Source organism: Salvelinus alpinus, chromosome 1 (genome assembly GCF_045679555.1).
Source record: "Salvelinus alpinus chromosome 1, SLU_Salpinus.1, whole genome shotgun sequence".
Taxonomy (NCBI): domain Eukaryota; kingdom Metazoa; phylum Chordata; class Actinopteri; order Salmoniformes; family Salmonidae; genus Salvelinus; species Salvelinus alpinus.
Window position 1 is genome coordinate 77,575,576 of NC_092086.1, and position 20,542 is coordinate 77,596,117.

Here is a 20,542-nt window from a genome sequence, read left to right on the forward strand (position 1 = left end):
GTAACAACCTAAGCACTACGAAACTTCCATTCAGTCAAATAAGCCACACATAGCAAATAAGCCATGAATTTTTTTGTTAACCAATCTGTTGGAGAAGACAGATTTTGGGAGCAGGTATCCCACTCGCTTCGCCTCTCTGACATAGCACATCCACGTCAAACCACACCCCCAAAGACAAGACTCATTTGCCTTCAGTCATGGCTGCTAGCAATTCTTAATGCGCAATCTTCAAAACGAGGCCAAATCAGGAAGTGCAGTAAAGTAAAAAAGTGTATTTATTGTTCAACAAATGTATTTTATTGTATTTTTACAAAACAACAAGACTACCAAAAAGTTAGTCGACAGAACAGGTCTTTTTTTAACAGAATACGCAAGTCATCGCACAATTGCAGCAACACTCCTTCAAAAGGGACGGTTACAATCTTTTCACAACAAGCTCTCTCTGTAAAAAAAAAAATCTAACGTAGAAAAGAACAACATTCTCATCGGACGACAGGCGATAGGGATCCAAAGACGACAGAGAAGACAGGCAGAGGCGTCCTGAGAGGAAGACGAACCCCTGCAGTTTTATCTGTCCGGCCGGCTGCCCGACAACACACATTGTGCTCCATATTTTTTGTTGTTTCTCCGCCACAACAAGTGCAATAGCCTTTATGCTTCTCGAAACGGTATGCATTTCTACAAAAAGAGGTTGGCACATTCAAGACATTAACTGTTTATAATAATGGACCTTTTTTTTCATTATAAATACAATATACTTTTTCTATCCCTGTATCCAGAACCCACGTAAAAACAGTACAGAGATGGCTATTTACAAATGAATGCGGGATGAGCCCAAGAGTCATAAATAATCATAATAATAGCAACAAAAAAAAGGATGAAAGTCCGTTCTTCTTCCATTGTTCCTTAGAATTTGATCATATTCTTTATTTTGTAGCTGTTTGTGTCGATGGGAAAAAGGGAAAATGGGAGGCATCAAAGGAACGTGTTTTGTTTCTACGTGAGAATGTTCCTGTCTCCACTTATCTCATTTCCTGAAAAAGACAGACAAACGTGTCAGAAAACATGTGAAAAAAGGAACAAAAAGCAGAAAGCCAAGGCTTGTTTATTATCTGGACATAACAGGTAGGAGCTCTAACAAAGCATGTATTGAGGATGATTCTCATAAATCACAAAGTTCGTCTACACCGCTTGATTTAAATACAACAAAATATATTTGATTTGTCAATTCATTTTCAAAACGGAAACCAGCTATACAACTAAATCAGAGGAGCTTAACAACCCAAGTGGCTAAATTATAAACGATAAAATGTTGGAATAAAACCCAAATTTGGACTAATAACCATAGAATGTTTCTAAAAACCCTCTTCAGCTCTATCTCACTGTAACCCAAAACGCTGGTCAACCGCCCTATGGGAACAGCTCTTGTTCGTCCTTCATAGACTACTTGACTCAGTAATCATTTGAGGGATTGGCTATTAAACAAGGAAGTCAAGATCTGAGGGAGTCACACAAAACACATCCCCCACTGGGGGGTAAAGACCCTCGCCCCTACCCCCCATTCAAACCAAGCCCCCCATTCACCCGCTCTGTCCAAGTGGAAAGATAACGCTCAGCAGCGTGACAGGAGAGGGGTAACACGAAACTGTCTCCCAGTGAAACACACAGCCCATCTATTGTAAGGCCCTGGCTTTAATGTTCCTGGTGGAGCACGAAGGGAAGTGGAGATGAGGGAGGCATCAGAGTGAGTTCCTGGGTAGTCCACATGGAGGGGGGGGGGTACTGTGAGGCTTTTCCCCATGTTAGATCTCTAATGCAGGTCAAAGGGGAACGACCTATCATTGGGTCACCGATCGCCTGAGAACCAGCAGATCTGTAGGACAGTGTCTGGAACGACAGAGCCAATTCTGCACCTAATAAACGAGGTCATCTAGTACAAATTGCCTGAAGCTCTACTGAGCATAGCCTAGCTGAATGAATGACAAAGCTAGACGCGTGATAGGTTGATAGATGCTGTATATTTTATATTTGGCAAACATTAAGATACTTAATACTCCAATATTACCAATTTTCTGTTTAGATCGAGGTACAATGGTCGCAACAGTGGCAGTTGAAAGCTAGTAGAACAGTGTAAGTTACCACTGGGAATCACCATGGGCACACAGAGCAAATGCAATGTACCAGTAAGTGGTTATACGGTAGTTTGACTACTAAAGTCATTTTTGAAAAGATGTCAAAATGTTGTTGCGGTTGTTTCTTTTCTAGTCTTTTTTAGCCCGGGGGACATACTACACAGCTTGTACCCACTTAAAAGGCCTTCTACCCCCTCACTAGGGTGCCTGCTCAGAGTGCACTTAAAGCAGGGATCCCACAAAGAAGTGTACCCTCAGTGCACTACAGAGGGAGAGTGGGGTGGGGGGGGGCTGAGTTTGACATTATCCCACACTGTGCAGGGGATTTTGTGTTTTGTGTGTGTGCGTGCATGCATATTTTTTTATGGCGAGAGAAATCATTTGTGAGCGTGTGTGTTTTATAGAGAGAAATATAGTATATGTGAGCAATAGTAGATATCTATACGCTTGACAGGGCTTGTCATTTTGCTCAGTTATCCCTCATGTCAGCATTTCCATGCTAGTGAATGATTATTTACACACGTATGACACTAGCACTGAACCATAGACAATTTAACTGTTATATTATCTATGCCCTGAACTGTGTACAGAAACGGAATACATTTACTGGATACTGATCTGTACTTTTATTGACAAAGACCAATGCGTGGTAAAGGGGCACGCTTGAATGAATTGATGTATGTATTTTCATAGTACATGGTCTATGAAAGCTGCAACAGTTTTGGCCTTGTGAGATACAGTGGCTGCAGGGAAAGATCTTGAGCTGACACTCGTTAACTAGTGAACTTTTTAAAAGAGACCAGTGGACAAAGAGTTGCCTATGGTATGTATAAGCTGGAAGTAGAAGCCTAAGTGTTGTTGTCCATTAATTTACTCCAATTAGGTGAGGGATGATAGATAGGGTTAGGGTAAAATAATAAAGGAAAATATATTTTAAAATATATATATATATGGGGGATTGGAAATGATGCGGACAATTACATTGACAGAAACCACAATCTATTTACAATATTAAAGCTAAAAAAAGAAGAAAGAAAAAAGTTGCCTATCCCTGTCTTAGCTAAAACACAAAACATGACATTACCCTAGGTCACCTCATCTGTAGTATATCTCTTCTCAGCCCCCAAATAACCCCTGAACACCAGTAGACATTGTAGCTCCCAAGAACTAGAACCCACCATGGTCCCCTTCTATTACCACTATTACCACAACCGTAGTGTCTCTTCTTGCCCCCCTTCCTGATATGAATAGCTCAACAGCTTCCTGATATGAATAGCTCAACAGCTTCCTGATATGAATAGCTCAACAGCTTCCTGATATGAATAGCTCAACTAAATGCAAGAGAGAAGAGAAAACCAGCAGATATTGTGGCTGCCAAGAACCAGAAACCTTGTATCACCTCCTCTCCTCGTTGCGTTTCCTGCCCGGGCAGTGACCCCCTCGTGACCCTGTGGAGCCCCGCGATGAGGAGCTTCCTGTGATGGAGCAGTTGCTGGACATATGACCCCCCCGCCCCGCCAGGTAGCTGGGTTTGCCATATGAGATCAGGTCCTCATCTGTGGAGGAGATGGGATTGGGTGAGAGGGGAGAGTTAGGGTCAGGGATCAGAGATGTACATGTTGGGAATGGAGAGTAAGAGAAGTGGCTATATTCTACTGATAAGAGGATCTTGTAGGATGGAGGGAGTACTACGTCGTGAGTTTTTAATGGATGGATTTGTGAATTGAAATGTATTCATATGTTAGTGTGTGTGAGAGAACGTGTTCATGAGCTTGATTGATTTATGTATTATTATTTGTGTGAATTAGTATTTTCCCAGTGAATGAGTGACTGTGTTTTGGTGCGAGTGCTAATAGGCTACTGCAAAGGCTCTGGCTGTGCTTGTGTGTGTGTTGTGAATATGAGACTGAGCATGTGTGTGAACACCACACTTCAGTATCTGCACCACTCACCGTCTTGGCGTCGCTGTCCCGATCCCTTCCTGTTGGGAGTGCTCCGCTCTCCTTCTTTCCTCTCCATGGAGGACAAGGTCCCGGGGCCCCCCTCTCTGTCCAGGGACGTGTTGCCACATTCTACAGTCCCTGCTGGGCCCCGAACTGCTCCGTTCTCTGGTGGAGGCTCTGGTGGAGGGGGGAGGTCTGGAGGAGAAGACAGACAAGGACAACAGGGTTAGGGTTACACTGCAATGGAAGAACAGTAAATATAAGCATATAGGCAAACATACATAATGTAGGCTTTACACACACAGAGACATGCTCATGCCCAACACACATTCATTGATTTGTTTGTTAATTCGTCCAAACACGTATGCACACAGACCCCAACCACGAGATGTTCACTCCCTTACCGTGGGGTAGACGGTATCTTAGCATGAGGTCTGATACCAGACAGTTTTTATCTACAAACCATCAGACTGCTGAACACTAAACTGGACTGACCACTGCACCTTAGCAAACATGCACTCACTCACGCACCCACACACCCACACAGACATACACACAAACATATATACAGTACCAGTCAAAAGTTTGGACACACCTACTCATTCAAGGGTTTTTCTTTATTTTTACTATTTTCTAATAATAGTGATAATAGTGAAGACATCAAAACTATGAAATAACACATATGGAATCATGTAGCAACCAAAAAAGTGTTAAACAAATCAAAATATATTTTAGATTCTTCAAAGTAGCCACCTTTTGCCTTGATGACAGCTTTGCACACTCTTGGCATTCTCTCAACCAGCTTCATGAAGAATGGTTTTCTAACAGTCTTGAAGGAGTTCCCACATATGCTGAGCACTTGTTGGCTGCTTTTCCTTTACTCTGCGGTCCAACTCATCACAAACCATCTTAATTGGGTTGAGGTCGGGTGATTGTGGAGGCAAGGTCATCTGATGCAGCCCTCCATCACTCTCCTTGGTCAAATAGCCTTTACACAGCCTGGAGGTGTGTTTTGGGCCATTATGCTGTTGAAAAACAAATGATAGTCCCACTAAGCGCAAACGAGATGGGATGGCGTATCGCTGCAGAATGCTGTGTTAGCCAAGCTGGTTAAGTGCGCCTTGAATTCTAAATAAATCACAGACAGTGTCACCAGCAAAGCACACCCACACCTCCTCCATGCATTCACGGTGGGAACCACACACGTGGAGATAATCCGTTCACCTATTCTGTGTCTCACAAAGACACAATGGTTGGAACCAAAAATCTCAAATTTGGACTCATCAGACCAAAAGTCAGATTTCCACCGGTCTAATGTCCATTGCTTGTGTTTCTTGGCCCAAACAAGTCTCTTCTTCTTATTGATGTCCTTTAGCAGTGGTTTCTTTGCAGCAATTTAACCATAAAGGCCTGATTCACGCAGGCTCCTCTGAACAGTTGTTGTTGAGATGTGTCTGTTATGTGGCTGCAATCTGAGGTGCAGATAATTCTAATGAACTTATCCTCTGCAGCGGTCTTCATGAGAGCCAGTTTCATCATTGCGCTTGATGATTTTTGCAACTGCACTTGAAACGCTCAAAGTGTTTGAAATTTTCCGCATTGACTGACCTTCATGTCTTAAAGTAATGATGGACTGTTTTTTCTTTTTGCTTATTTGTGTTGTTCTTGTCATAATATGGACTTGGTCTTCACCAAATATGGCTATCTTCTGTATACCACCCCTACCTTGTCACAACACAACTGATTGGCTCAAACGCATTAAGAAGGAAATAAATTGACTTTTTGCAAGGCACAGTTGTTAATTTAAATGCATTCCAGGTGACTACCTCATATTGCTGGTTGAGAGAATGCCAAGAGTGTGCAAAGCTGTCATCAAGGCAAAGGGTGGATAATTTGAAGAATCTAAAATCTAAAATCTATTTTGATTTGTTTAACACTTTTTTGGTTACTACATGATTCCATATGTGTTATTTCATAGTTTTGATGTCTTCACTATTATTCTACAAAGTAGAAAATAGTACAAATAAAGAAAAACCCTTGAATGAGTAGGTGTCCAAACTTTTGACCGGTAGTGTACATTCATGCTACACACACATCACAACTGCTGCTACCAGACTCTTATTTTTATTGTTAAACACTCTACAATTTAAACACTTGCCTGCCAATCACCCCTTCCCCAATACATGTGTAAATATTGGACTATAAATTGTGTCTTCCTGTGTTATACTTCTATTCTACTGAGCCATTTATCTTTTATTATTTCTGCATTGTTAATTACACTTGAAACACTAACCTCCTTGATTCAGCACCTCTCTTCTGTAAGCTCCGCCCTTGGAGGTCTTCTTTTTCACTCGCGACTTCTGGCCAGGGGGAGTCTGTGTGTTGTCTGCTGGGGATGGCAGAGCTCTTACTGTAGGTCAGCCAGAGAGAAATAAAAAATTACTATAAGGTAATGGGGTTATGGGTCCTTTGAAGCACTGTACATGGACAACATTGCAAATAACAACATTGCAATGTCTTATGTAATTCCAGCTCTTTGTTTAGGTATTACGAATTATATACCGGACATAAATTAAAATAAATTTATGTTAATGTTGTGTGTGCGTGCATGTGTGTGTGCTTGCAAGTAAGTACAGATACTGTATCTTAATATGACCCAGTGTCTCACGCAGGTAAATAATCCTGTAGCAACAGGAAATGTGAATTATTATGTGGATTATAACATTTTTTTGTACGGGTTGATACATTTTTCGTTGTGACAAATCAAGTCTGACATTTTAAAGTGGAAATTGCTCAGTTTAGAAGCCTTTTTAAACCTCGAATACACTACAAGTTTGCATTTCCTGCTGTGAAGGAACATTTCTGCAACAACAGATGATTAAATTAGGATACAGCATCTGTATGGGTTTGTTTGCCCACTGTTCCCTTTCCATGTGTATAAGCACATCTGTGTGTGGTGCATTCACTCGTGTGAGTTTGTGCAGAGCGGTAAGCATCACTGACCAGGTGTGGTGGAGCTGACATTGTCGGCACTCAGCGTTTCCCCCTCGCTGAAGTCACGGCGATGATTCGAGCCATTGCGGAGCGGTGTGCCCCCCTCGGAGTCCTCACTGTGCTGCTGGGCTGAGAGGTTAGGGTTGGACTGGGTGAGGGGAGGGCTGGGCGCCCGGGGCACTGAGACGGGACCACAAGGTAACCTACTGTATAATGGCAAAGAAAGAGAGGGTGCTTAGCAATAGCAATTACTTACTTATTTTGTTACACAATTGAACTATTGTTTTGTTCATTTGAGGGAGAGATTCTACTGCAAATATGAGTATTGTGCTATCTGTTGGTAATGACATTGGGCAATTACCATACCAAAGCATTCATTACTTTATTAATCTGTGTTATTACCATCTCATTCATCTGAACAAGAGAGTATTCAATGCTATCACCATTAGTATGGCTACAGTGTCTACCTGTACATACATGATGTGACTTTTAGAATTTGACTATGTTTGGCTTTGTTAGGCTGTGTCATGTCATACCGTGCTAGCTGCTGCCCGTCATGGTGGTGAAGGTGTGCTGTGTCGTGGGGTGGATGGTGGCTCTCCTCTCGGGGCGATGGCGTGAGAGTAGCAGTGGACTGGTGACTGTAGGAAGTGGTGGGGGACGAGGCGCCACCCCTGAGGGGAGGGGCGGGACCATCCTCACAACCCTCGGTCAGATAGGTCCTGTCTGGAAGGGGCGGGCACCACTCTTCCTCATCAGACCTGGGAAGGAGGAGAGGGTCACTTTTTCCATGAGTTCACATTAGACAGAGTAGGATGCCGTGGCCCCTAGGAACACTGATCTATTGTCTGTTTTTGCATTATCCCTTTTAATGGATTGGGGAGGATAAACTGTTCCTAGATCTGTGCCTAAGGGCAACTTCTACCTGGAGCATTATAAAACAGTCACCGCTTGTGCAGTTGGTGCTATGGAGCAGTAGGTAGCTCGATCACAACACATTCACAATGGTGGCCCTCCCTCTTTAGCTCATAATGCTTACAGCATTGGTCTGTAGCGTATCGATTTCCACTGCTCTACAGCGCCGTTAGACAGCCTTCCCTGTGGGTCTGCTGAGCGCCATGTCTTGCAAGGAGATCAGGGTGTGCATAGAATCACTTAAAGGGTGTTTTCATACATTTGTGTTTGGTAGAGAGGTATGTGTGGAGAGAGGGCTGTGTGCCTGTGCCTGTGTGCCATGTGTGTGTGTCATGTGTGTGTAATGTGTGTGTATGTGTGCATACATGCGTATGTGTACACCATGGAGGAAATGGGCAAGGCCAGGGAGTTAGCTAGCTGTTATAAGGCCAACGTTCCTCTCAGCTAGCCACAGGGGCTAACTCAAAGGTTAACGACATTAACTGAGGTTCATCACCAATCTCTGCTAACGGCTAACACCTGCAGGGGGCTAGGTGGAGTGGTGCATGAGAAAGCTGCTGAATGATTATTTTGTTCTGTTGACCCGGAGAGTAGAACATGAGAATGGGAACGGGCTAAAGTAGGCTAATGTTATTAGCTAGTGTTATTAGTTGAGACTTGGGAATAGTGGCTAAATTGCTAACTGCCGGCTAGCGTCTTGGCTAGAGCCAATACAACCTACAGTAGCTGTCAGAAATGGTTAGAGGTAGAAGTTCGTAAGCCTCATGCCTGCTTCAGTTGAGCTGCTAGCCTAGCCTATTCGGGGGGAGTGAATGGCAGGAGCGATAACTGAATGGTCCCCTTGCCAAACCTCCATGAATACTGACAATATTATCGTTTACAAAGTGTGTGTGTGTGTATTCATTTTGCAGTGCGACAGTAATGTGGTTCAGCAGGGAACTGGAAGAAAAGGTGCATTGAGGTCCAGAGCTAGCAGGGTTAACAGAGAGAGAGACCAAAGGGAAGTCTGTCCTGTTAGGCAGAGAGGCAACGTTAGGCTAACATAAAAAATCTTCACACAAAACCCTGGCCTAGAACTATGTGTTAGTGAGGACTGAGAGTGCAGAGACAAGGGCCAGGAGAAAAAGAGGAAGTCAGAGGCTCATACGTCTGTAGGACAGTATAGTAAGTAGCCTTGCACGAGCCTTAATGGCTCATAGGAGCACGAGCTCCAGCTTCTGTAGCATGAGGCAGCTTGATGTACAAGTACACCCTCTGGACAGGAAACTAGTCTATCGCAGGGCCTTACCCCTAATCTATCTCCTTAATACTGAGTGCCAAGCAGAGACGCATCAGATCCTAAAAAGAGTGTCCAGAGGTTATTTAAGAGATCTACCATACCTTAATAAATGAATATTACCTTCATGTTAGCAAGAAGATGGTGTAATCATCGGTGTGTGTTGTGCCAGGGAGCAGCATAAGTGTGTGTGTGTGTGCATGTGTACACGGTTATGTATATTTGTGTGTGTGTGTGTGTGTGTGTGTGTGTGTGTGTGTGTGTGTGTGTGTGTGTGTGTGTGTGTGTGTGTGTGTGTGTGTGTGTGTGTGTGTGTGTGTGTGTGTGTGTGTGTGTGTGTGTGTGTGTGTGTGTGTGTGTGTGTGTGTGCGTGCTTACCCTAGCTCCATGTCCTCATGGTCATCTAGGGGCAAATCCTCCACCACACACTGCTCCAGCTCCCCAAAGGAGGGGGGCGCGGGCAGGACTTCAGTCCAGTTCATAGAGGGGGTCTTCACCGCTTTGCCCATGGACTTCTGCTTGGGTTTACCTGCACATAGACACACAAAGAGTTGTTTTAGTTCTGTAAGGTGGGAAGACTTGGTCCTAAGGTCTCTAAATACATGTTAATACACTTGGAAAGGGTATACATGTATGTCACAAACATAACTCGAGGTCCCTCGTAATTTTCGGAGGCATGAATCAGTGTTCTTGAAAAAGAAAAGGAGAGCCACACACTCAAGGAGTTCAGATGCAATAATTTAATAACAACGTTTCGACAGCCAAGCAGTCTTCATCAGGGTATAATGACAAACACTGCGGGTCACTCATTTATATAGAGTTTGAAAGGACACACACAGGTGTCTGTAATCATGGCCAGCTGTGGCTTTATTTCAGTGGTTGATTTACAGATATAAATAGAACATATAAAAAAGCATGAATGGATTACATGCAATCATAGATACAATTTGGCTACATAGGCATACTAACATTATATACAATGGATAGCAAAAACATGTGCTCCACTAAGGCAGTTATTTCTATTATAACTTGTCCTTGTGGTAAAATAACTATGTGGGCAAAACGAAGCGCAAACTAAAAGTAAGAATCTCTGCGCATCGTAGCACCATTAGGTGCAAAAACTTTATGTACCCAGTTGCGGCCCACTTTTTGGAAGCAAACCCCTATTTCGTCCCTTCGCTATATCGGCGTGGAACACGTCACCCTCCTTAGAAGATGGGGTGACCTTGAAAATGTATTGTGAAAACGAGAGGCTGTCTGGATCTTTAATTTAAAGACCCTTGCTCCCTTTGGTCTCAATGTAAAGTCTGATATGAAGCCATTCTTGTGATTATTGATTTTGATATCCATTGTACATCATTTGTAAAGCAACCAAAGAAATAAAGCCACAGCCGGCCATGATTACAGACACCTGTGTGTGTCCCTTCAAACTCGCAGTGTTTGTCATTATACCCTCGCCTTGTTGGTTAAGGCCTTGTAAGTAAGCATTTCACTGTAAGGTCTACACCTATTGTATTCGGCGCATGTGATAAATACAATTTGATTTGAAGACAGCTCGGCTGTCGAAACGTTGTATCTGAGATCCTATAGTGTGCTTTTCTTTTTCAAGTGTTCTACTCCGCTAACCAGGTGTGCGTTTCCTCCGCCTTCAGATGAATCAGTGTTACACCAATTTCCAGTAGGTTAGCTACCGCTACGTCTCTTGTTGCTATCTAGTAGGTACCATAATGCTGTTCTATGGCTCCAAAAATGTCAAAGTGACTCCAGTTATTATATTTAACTTAGTCTTTTTTTGTGAATGTAGCTTGGGGTTCTTGGTGCCCCAACTTGAATCATACCATGGGAAACGCAATCTTAAACGTAGTCTTACCGCTGTCCGTCCTGCAGCGGTCGGGCTGGGCGTACTGGGAGGAGGGTCCGGGCTGGGTGATCCAGTGGCCGCCATCTTGCTCTGTGGGGCTGTGAGACCCCTGGAGTGCCTGGTTGGTGAAGGGCATGATGGGAGTGCTGGCGTATGGTGTGGTGGAGGAGTAGGGGCTGTTAAAGCTGCGGCGGTCCTCGGCAGTGGGGTCGATGGTGCTGTAGATAGGGCCTTCGGTGGAATCGCCCGTGCTGTACTTCTCTGTCTGGTTCAGGTAGTTGGATATGCCCGCTTCTGGTGCCGAGGGGGGTCAGAGGTGAGAGGTCAGATTCTAGTGAGAGGTCATCTTTTATCATTTGATTTATGGTTATAAGAGGATTTCTAGATATTTAACTGCAGAGTTAGTGTCAAAGTTGTTATGTGAGCTACAGTTACCATGACATATGCAGGTTACACTATTTGGCAAGGTAAAATATATTTTATTTAACAATAATTCAACCTGTTGGATTTTCCAGAAGTGCTTGAATTCAGCCCCAAGTCTGCCGTACAAGTTGATTTCACATGAGATGATGGAAACTATACTTTGAGACTTCTTCAAAGACTGAAGGAAGATCTCAATTGCATACTCCTCATGTCCTCTCTCCTCTCGCATTGTTTTCTCAAAACCCATTGGATGAGAAAGCCAGAGGTCCCTCCCCTCTGACCTTCTTCTCCAATGGATTTTCACAAGGAGGCAAGGAGAGAGAAGAGAGGACGCGAGGAGTATGCAATTGAAATTCTCCCTGAGACTACAAAAAAGGCATTGAAGAGATAATCCCTGGTTGTGTACAAAACAAACTGACCGCTGTGAGCAGGATCATGCTGTGTCTCATACCATTGTAGTATCTCTCTGCAGTGTCATGTTTGGAGGTGCAGCAGTTGACGACCTCTTTGCCACTATGGACCAGGTTGGTGGTGGGCCATGAGTCTGCCAGCCACGGGTAATTGCCCATGTTGCCACCCAGCATGCCAGACCTAAAACATAATAAAACACACACTATGATCATATCTGATGCCAATCCACAGCTTTGTTCTCATCAATTTACTAAAAGAAGACTAGTAATAAGAATGGGAAAGTCTCCTTGAAATAACATAAACAGGGATCCTTACCTTCCATTGAGTCCAGATGCCTCTCCATGTGGAAAGCCAACTGCAGAAAAAAGGAAATATGCATTCAGGTGTGAATGGAAAGGTAAAATACAGTAAAGCATGAGTGGGGGCCATAATGTCATACGGTACAGTTGCACTCTAATATATTGGCACCCTTGCACGTTACTATTTTTTCATTAACAGAGCTTTTGGTGTTCACACGTGTATTGATTTATAACTGCACAGGACCAAGAAACTTCACTTCAAAGTAAAAAAACAAAATGTCCCAGACTAAATTATTCTGAATTCAGAAGAATTCTAATGAATTTGGTTGGAGGCAGGTGATTCTCATTCACTGTGTGTAATCTATCTCACCTGTAGTAGGTAGCAGGTGCCTACAGGGTAAACATAGCCATTCAACCAGTTTTGAAAAGAGAAAAGAGAACATTCTGCTCCATTGCACTGATACCCATAGAATTCCAGTCATTGGCATTGGCTCGGGCAACTACCTCTAACTTCCTTCATACTGGACACAGAGACATAGAAATGGTATCCAAAAGTTCATCTGACTCTGGGGAAGTAGATAAAGGGCCTCATTGCCAACATCCTGAAGTATTTTAAGTTAAAATAGCAGCCTATTGTAAAGTGCAGTAGAATACTTGATATGGTAAGGTTGGTTATATTACAACATGCTTCTTTGACAAATGGTAAAGTAACATTAAGTGTTGTATAAAGAGTGCATAAAATAAAGCGTGTTAAGTACCTGCAGGCGTGTAGTTGAACGATGCGGTATAGTGACTCAGCTCCTTCCTCTTCTTGCGGCGGCAGTAGATCCACATGCTGAAGCTCATGAGGATGACCCAGAAGGCCCCGCCGATCCCAGCGATGAATGCCGGCTGCTTCACCACGTCAGTGATCTGCTCGGCCAGGCTCACGCTGCCTTCATCACTGTCCTCGCTGGGCACCGAAGGTGCCTCCGCTGGCAGCTCTGAGGGAGAGCGGCAAGGAAGTAAGGAGATTGGTTGATATTTCGATTTTCAGACAACTTTTGCCATGTAAGTACTGTATTATAACCATAATTTTCCAAGTAATACTGCATGGTTTGAGTACTGTGTATGACAAAATGGTATATGTTATAAACCAAATGACGAATGGCAAAACATTTAATCTTCCACACCTCAGAACTGTATGTAAAGTTAGAATCATACTTGTTGGCCTCATGGCAACAATACAACATTTGATTCTAAGTTGTACACAGACTCTAAGCATGCTTAACACATGAATATGACGCTGCTGTAACACTTAACGATCATTTCAGTCATTTTTGCTTCCCTTATTACAGTTCCGCTCAATCTTATACTATATCCTTGATATGCCGGAACTGAAATGTCTAATTCTGCTAGCTTGTGGTTCTGCGGGGACTCACTAATGAGGATGGACACAGGCTGGCTGTGGGTGCCCACTCCGGCGCTGGTCACTGCTGCCACCTCCACCTGGTACAGAATGCCTGGCAGCAGCCCCTTGAGCACAGTGGAGAGGAAGGCGCCATCTACGGTGGTGTTGATGTGGTAGCGGGTCTGGGTGTCGTTGCCTACACACCACACCTGTTATTGTTGGTTGGAGGATGGTGAGTTGGTTTAAGAGATGGAAGATGTCAAATTTACAGTGTCCATATTAGCACTGCCTGTTGTGACTTTGAGGCAGTCCTAATATGGACACGATTTATTTTCCAGTCCTGTTTGAGCTGGTGTTTACATGGTATTTAGTTATTTAGTAAATAAAAACGTATTTGGTAACTATGGGTGCGTTCTGGTACTTGCTTTAAAAAATGTAAAACAATTCATAGCTACTCCTTATTTCCAATTACTTGTTTTAATGAATCCCAAAGAAATCATTGTAATTATGTAACTATTATTATTTCATTTTTTATTTTACCATGTTATTTCTAAGTAAATACCACCCATATGGATGGTTGTCATTGGATTGTTCCAATCATGATATGTCGTCTCTGGTTCAGTCAGCCTACCTTGTACTCCTGGATGATTCCATTCTGCATATCGGCAGGGGGAGGCTCCCAGGAGACACTAATGCTGGAGCTGTTGCTCAGCTTCACTGTAACCACGGTGACTGCTTTGGGAGGGGCACACGGGACTGCAGGGAAAGAGGGAAGATCAAGTTGTGAAAAAACCCAACTCCATGTTGACATAGAAAATATTAAATAGGGCCATTTGGTAAGATAGCGAAAATATGATTAGATTTTGATGAAAATGGCAGACTCCATGAAATGCCATCAAATGCCATGAAGTGGTTATTGGACTAAACAGTTCTTTGCCTTCATAACAGGATGTGAAGGTCACACAGGTGTTGGGAATTGCAATCCAATTGAGACTGAATTGGTTTTGACTTCTCAGAGATGTGACTGCTAGAGGCTCCTTAACAGCTAGCTATTTTTAAAAAGTCAGACCTCAAACTGTTTCTGCTTTGTGCCCTCCAAAATAAATACTAAAAAGGTTAAATTGACCACTTTTCATTTCACCCTTACTTTGCTGGGTAAATTGACTGAGGGCACATTCTCTTTAAAAGCAACGACTGTGTATGACCAATCAATCGCCACTTTCAAAACCTTTATTTAAACCTGGAACTCCCATCGTAAAAAAAACTATTTTAAAACCTTGTTACTCACCATTCCCTCCATTATGGACATAGGCTATCTTAAGTATACGCTGTCCATATTAGGACAGCCTCTGTCTCAGCAAGGCTTGTGTCAGTCTCATCTGAAGTGGTCAGTATCAGTAGCTTCTAGCCAGTCTTACCTTCCTCTGGTGTTCTGACCAGAAGCAGCCGGCTGTCCATGCCCTGGAACTCGTCGAAATAGGGCCGGATCTTGATCTCGTACTCAGTGCCTTTGAGCAGATCAGCGACCACGGCCAGGCGCTCCGACGGGGCCTTGACATCCTGCAGCTGCCAGGTGCCACCCCTGGGCCGGTAGAGAATCCGGTAGCCCTGGATGTACTGGGACTGACGGTCCACCTGGGGAGGGGAGGAAAAACGTGGGAACGTGGGGAAATAGAGAGAAAGAATGAGGGACAATTAGAGAAAAGGGAGAGATACAAATAGAAAGAAAAGAGATACAGTTCTACTACCCTTGAATATGGGTATACAGTAAAACATCCAATAAAACATTCATAGAGTGTGAGTCCAACCTTTCTCCTGTGAAAGGTGATGTAAACACTCAGGTCAGGGTACTCACCATCCATGATACTTGAACACTGGAGGCAGTGAGTGTGACAGGCTCCTGAAGCTGAACGGCCACCTCTCCCAGCTCTTTCTGGACCTGCCTGTGGTCCACTCCCTGACCGGTGGGACTCACATCTGCAAACACATCATGAACAAACTTCAAGACACAAAATACACAGTAAAACGATAGTGGATGCTTAACTCACGTACACACTTGATTGACATACCCTAAATTGTTTTATATGAAGCGTGAAGCCTTCAGACCTTCATGCTTTCATGAAGCAAGTTTTCAAAATGAGAGAAACATTTAATTTTGACTTCCCACACTTGTTTTACACTAACTACCACTCTGTACTTATTTAATTTTTAAAATTATGTTGTGTCCCTCCTAGGTACTGACCTTGTGTGCGGACGGGCTCAGAGATGGGGCTGGGGTCACTCAGGCCATAAGCGTTGACCGCTCGGACGATGAATAGGTAGATGGTGTTGGGGAAGAGGCCACTGACCGTGTGTTTCTCCAACTTGACCAGGTCAGCCACCGTTTGCCACGTACTGCCTGCTGATTGGCTAAAGTAAGAGACCACAGACAATGATGTCATGTTATTTGTAATTTCCAATTACCTTAGTAAAGTTACTGTGCAAGGTTATTGTTTAATGTTATACTTTACAGAGTATGTTATATTGACAGCTGTTCCTATATTACTCAATAGTGACTATCACTATCTTTTCACAGAGAATCAAACTCAGCGGCAAGTAGCCTAGCGGTTAAGAGCGTTGGTCCAGTAACCGAAAGGTCAGAGGCGTGTGTGAAACAATTGTGGAGGCATGCAGTAGCATTGACATGATATCTCTGCATTGGCATGATTGGTTGACAATAGGTGGCGGCGGTACGTCCGGTAATAAACACAAACTTGACAACTTCCTTTACAATAGCTCTGCTCCGCCAAGGGCAAGAAATATGAAAGCCCTGATGTCTGCGGAGGCTGCTTCACAGTAAATGCTGTACGCCACTTCAGACACAGATTGACCTTTAGGCAGCCCGCAGCAACTCTCTGATTCGGAGGGGTTGGGTTAAATGCGGAAGACACATTTTGGTTGTGCAACTGACTAGGTATACCCGTTCGTCAGGTTATTGGCAAAGCATTCCACTAAACATTGTCATGACTCAATAGTGACTACAAACTGTTCCTCAGTCTTTTTACAGAGAATCAGATAGGAGCCACTAGAATAGCAGAGCCCAGGCTGAAGCTGTTTGCTTCGTCATTAAGTGCTGTGTTCAGCGATGCTTCGCTATCCCCCATGCTCATTTGACGCACTGCGTTCCCGAGCCCAGTGACAGATCCAGGAAATGATGACGGAGCTATTTTTAGCCCACTCAGGTTTTTAGCCACGACGCACCATCAGACCATGCCAGAGCATCTGGTAAATAACAACGCCAGCTGTGTGTTTATGACAAGTTTCTTTGTTCGTTTTTTAAAAATGTTTGTCATCTTAAATATTCGTGCTTTGCATTCTAATAAATAATGTGATAAATCTTGTGAACAATGCATCTAATAAAGGCAGTTCCGTTTGCATTGTCCTCTCCTGCCTGGTCTTCTTTAGATTTGCTGTCACACCTTGTTTATTGTTTACTGGCATAGTTACATGACACCCTCCTCCACCCCTCATCACTCGCTTTTTCTTATCTTTTCCTCAACCCGTTCCTTTTTCATTTCCCCCTCGGGACCAGTGACTGCTGTAGCAGACGAGTGACTTTATAGCCGACCTGCGCAATTAGGCGACAGCGATAAAAGCTGTGTGAACCGTAAATATTCCTCCAGCGGACCGCCCAATAGTGATAAATCCAAGGTCACTTTGTCCGAGGAGAGGCCGAAACTTGGGACACACACAGGAAACACACAAATACACGTAAATATACACTCTCGCCCCACAAACATGGCAATGGGGGGAAAAACGAGTGTTCCTCACCTCCGTGTCCTATAGAATGGAGAGAGGACAATGGTAAATCAGGCCCATCTTCATACAGTAACAACATGTCAGGATTCTATCTCCACCTTGTCCTGCACGCACGCACACACACTCATCCCCTCTCCCCCTGGCCACACCTACCCTTCAACCCCCAAATGACCCCCAGCACCTCAGACAAGGAAATGTGATTCTAAACTAACCTATTCAGCCCCCACAGCAACTCTATAAACAATCAATTTGGGCCACTCGGCACGGTGCTAACTACTGCCCAGGGGGCAAGGTGAGTGATGAGGGGGCTAGTGAGTCAGGATGAGATAGTCCCCACCTAAATGAACAAGGAAGGGGAGGGGGGCATTTCCTCGTAACACAGTCCGTCCACGTCTGGACCTGCTTTCTCATCCCTTCCTCTCTCCATCCCTCTGCGTCCTATCAGCCCATTAGACCCTACGGAGCCTTTGTTGTTTACTCGTAACACTGTCTATCTGTGTCTGACCTGCTTCCCCCATCCATTTATTCCTCCATCCCTCTATATTCATCTTTCCATCCCTCCATCCCTCTGCGTCCTATCAGCCCACTGTGAGACCCATAGGAACCTCTCTCTCAGTAAATAGAGCTAGCCCGGCTCCGCTCAGCGTACAATAGCCCAAGGACTCTGTCTATCTGTCTGTGCCGGCCACATTTGAACACATTACCATTTTAGCGCCACAGAGGTGCACTAAGCTGTGTGTGTGTGTTCGTGTGACGTTTGATGGGGGCTAAAGTCAAAGTGGGGGGCAGCTGGGAGGTTTGGGGAGTGGGTTAGCATGGGCCAGCCTTCAACCTAGCTGAGGTTGATTAGAATGTGAAATGTGTCAGGGTCAGGGTGTCCACAGGGGTGTGTGTGTGTGTGTGTGTGTGTGTGTGTGTGTGTGTGTGTGTGTGTGTGTGTGTGTGTGTGTGTGTGTGTGTGTGTGTGTGTGTGTGTGTGTGTGTGTGTGTGTGTGTGTGTGTGTGTGTGTACTGACACCATTAATAAAGGGTGAGGGATGGATGCCCACAGCAACCTCTGACTAGAAATGGTCCACCCAAACAGACAGTGTGGTGAAGAAGGCGCAATAGTGCCTCTTCAACCTCAGGAGGCTAAAGAAATGTGTTTTGGCCCCTAAGACCCTCACAAACTTTTACAGACACACAATTAAGAGCAGTATCATCGCCTGGTATGGCAACTGCACCGTCCGCAACCGCAGGGCTCTCCAAAGGGTGGTACGGTCTGCCCAACGCATCACCGGGGGCACACTGGCTGCCCTCCAGGACACGTACAGCACCCGATGTCACAGGAAGGCCAAAAAGATCATCAAGGACATCAACCACCTGAACCAGAAGGCGAGGTCAGTACAGGTGCATCAAGAGACTGAAAAACAGCTTCTATCTCAAGGCCATCAGACTGTTAAATAGCCATCAATAGCCGGCTACCACCTGGTTACTCAACCCTACACCTCAGAGGCTGCTGCCCCATATACATTGACATGGAACACTAGTCACTTTAATAATGTTTACATACTGCTTTACTCATTTCATATGTATATACTGTATTCTATTCTACTGTATTTTAGTCAATCGCACTCTGACATTACTCGTCCTAATATTTCTATATTTCTTAATTCCATTCTTTTACTTTTAGAGTTGTGTGTATTGTTGTGAATTGTTAGATACTACTGCACTGTTGGAGCTAGGAACACAAGCATTTCGCTACACTGCTAAATATGTGTATGTGACCAATACAATTTGATTTGAGAGAGAGAGCTGGGGGCTGGAGGGTAGAACACTGTGTGTCTGCCAGTGGAGGCTCCTCAGAGGAGGAAGGGGAGGACCATCCTACTCGGTGAATTTCATACAAATAAAAAAGAGTTAAGATAAACCTATACTAAATATATTCACATCACCAAATACCTGATTAAAACACACAGTTTTGCAATGAAGGTATACAGTAGTCTCAACAGCACCCTCTAGGGTAGCACCATGGTGTAGCCAGAGGACAGTCATTTTCCGTCCTTCTCTGGGTACATTGACTTCAATACAAAACCTAGAAGGCTTATGCGCCTCACTCCCTTTCATAGACCTACATGGTAATTAAGACAACCTCCGGTGGACGTCCTTCAACCAGTGAAAGCTTTGGCAGTATGAACATGTTGTCAGACAATGATCCTAGTACTTGTGTGATTTTGCATGTGTGATTTTGAAGCTTGGTGAGTTGGTGACATTTTCGGATAGATTGAGATAGTGAATAGTTGAGCATTTTTAGGATATTATTCAATTCAAATTAGTTTCTTCAAACTACAGGAGATGGAGAAGGTAGATTATATAGTTCTTTCTTGGTTTTAAAACTTTATTTTTGTGTCAAGTTAGTGACATTTATTTGACATTTTCCTGCTAACTTTAGTTGCAAGTAGCTAGCTAGCTACCAGAGTGCAGTCGTCTCCGCCAGAATGACTAGCTAACACTAATGACAATGTAGTGGATTTTTTGTTGAAGAACCCCTTTCATTGTCCACATCAGATTGAAGCCTCTGAACGCCTCTGAACACCTCAACTCATGCCTCATACCCTCATTCAATCGCAGCTGTGATTCCTTCCCAACCCTAGACTTCTCATTGCCCATAATATTTTACTGTAAATATATTTCTTAAATGTTTTAGGTTGAAATAATTTGTCTTTGACGACTTTTGAAACACGCTTTGTTGTCTCTGTGCAGCCCGCGCCTATACCGTGGGTCTCCTATCCTTCTATACCGTGGGTCTCCTATCCTTCTATACCGTGGGTCTCCTATCCTTCTATACCGTGGGTCTCCTATCCTTCTATACCGTGGGTCTCCTATCCTTCTATACCGTGGGTCTCCTATCCTTCTATACCGTGGGTCTCCTATCCTTCTATACCGTGGGTCTCCTATCCTTCTATACCGTGGGTCTCCTATCCTTCTATACCGTGGGTCTCCTATCCTTCTATACCGTGGGTCTCCTATCCTTCTAAAATGTTCAAGTCACCAGTATGTGCAAGTGTATCTTTAGATGTTACGTGTTACTTTAACCCCCCCAAAATGTAGCATGAATAGA

The 20,542-nt window shown here is 44.0% G+C and overlaps 1 protein-coding gene across 8 annotated transcripts in view; it reads right to left on the reverse strand.

Annotated features, from left to right (window-relative positions):
• Positions 1 to 257: 257 nt before the first annotated feature.
• LOC139530540 (roundabout homolog 3-like) overlaps positions 258 to 20,542 on the reverse strand; it is a 297,879-nt gene continuing 277,594 nt past the window's right edge. For 4 of the 8 annotated variants that reach the window (XM_071327047.1, XM_071327073.1, XM_071327087.1 and 1 more), the window contains 16 exons: positions 15,887 to 16,053; positions 15,500 to 15,621; positions 15,063 to 15,279; positions 14,276 to 14,400; positions 13,676 to 13,853; positions 13,013 to 13,237; positions 12,271 to 12,310; positions 11,996 to 12,135; positions 11,131 to 11,415; positions 9,639 to 9,789; positions 7,606 to 7,830; positions 7,079 to 7,275; positions 6,369 to 6,485; positions 4,085 to 4,270; positions 3,532 to 3,688; positions 258 to 1,034 (listed from right to left, as the gene is read on the reverse strand). In XM_071327047.1, the coding sequence (XP_071183148.1) occupies positions 1,028 to 1,034; positions 3,532 to 3,688; positions 4,085 to 4,270; positions 6,369 to 6,485; positions 7,079 to 7,275; positions 7,606 to 7,830; positions 9,639 to 9,789; positions 11,131 to 11,415; positions 11,996 to 12,135; positions 12,271 to 12,310; positions 13,013 to 13,237; positions 13,676 to 13,853; positions 14,276 to 14,400; positions 15,063 to 15,279; positions 15,500 to 15,621; positions 15,887 to 16,053 (2,539 nt within the window). In that variant the 3' untranslated portion in view covers positions 258 to 1,027. Of the gene's footprint in view, positions 1,035 to 3,521; positions 3,689 to 4,084; positions 4,271 to 6,368; positions 6,486 to 7,078; positions 7,276 to 7,605; positions 7,831 to 9,638; positions 9,790 to 11,130; positions 11,416 to 11,995; positions 12,136 to 12,270; positions 12,311 to 13,012; positions 13,238 to 13,675; positions 13,854 to 14,275; positions 14,401 to 15,062; positions 15,280 to 15,499; positions 15,622 to 15,886; positions 16,054 to 20,542 lie in introns of all 8 variants that reach the window. The other 4 variants (XM_071327104.1, XM_071327055.1, XM_071327095.1 and 1 more) reach the window with 2 other exon arrangements.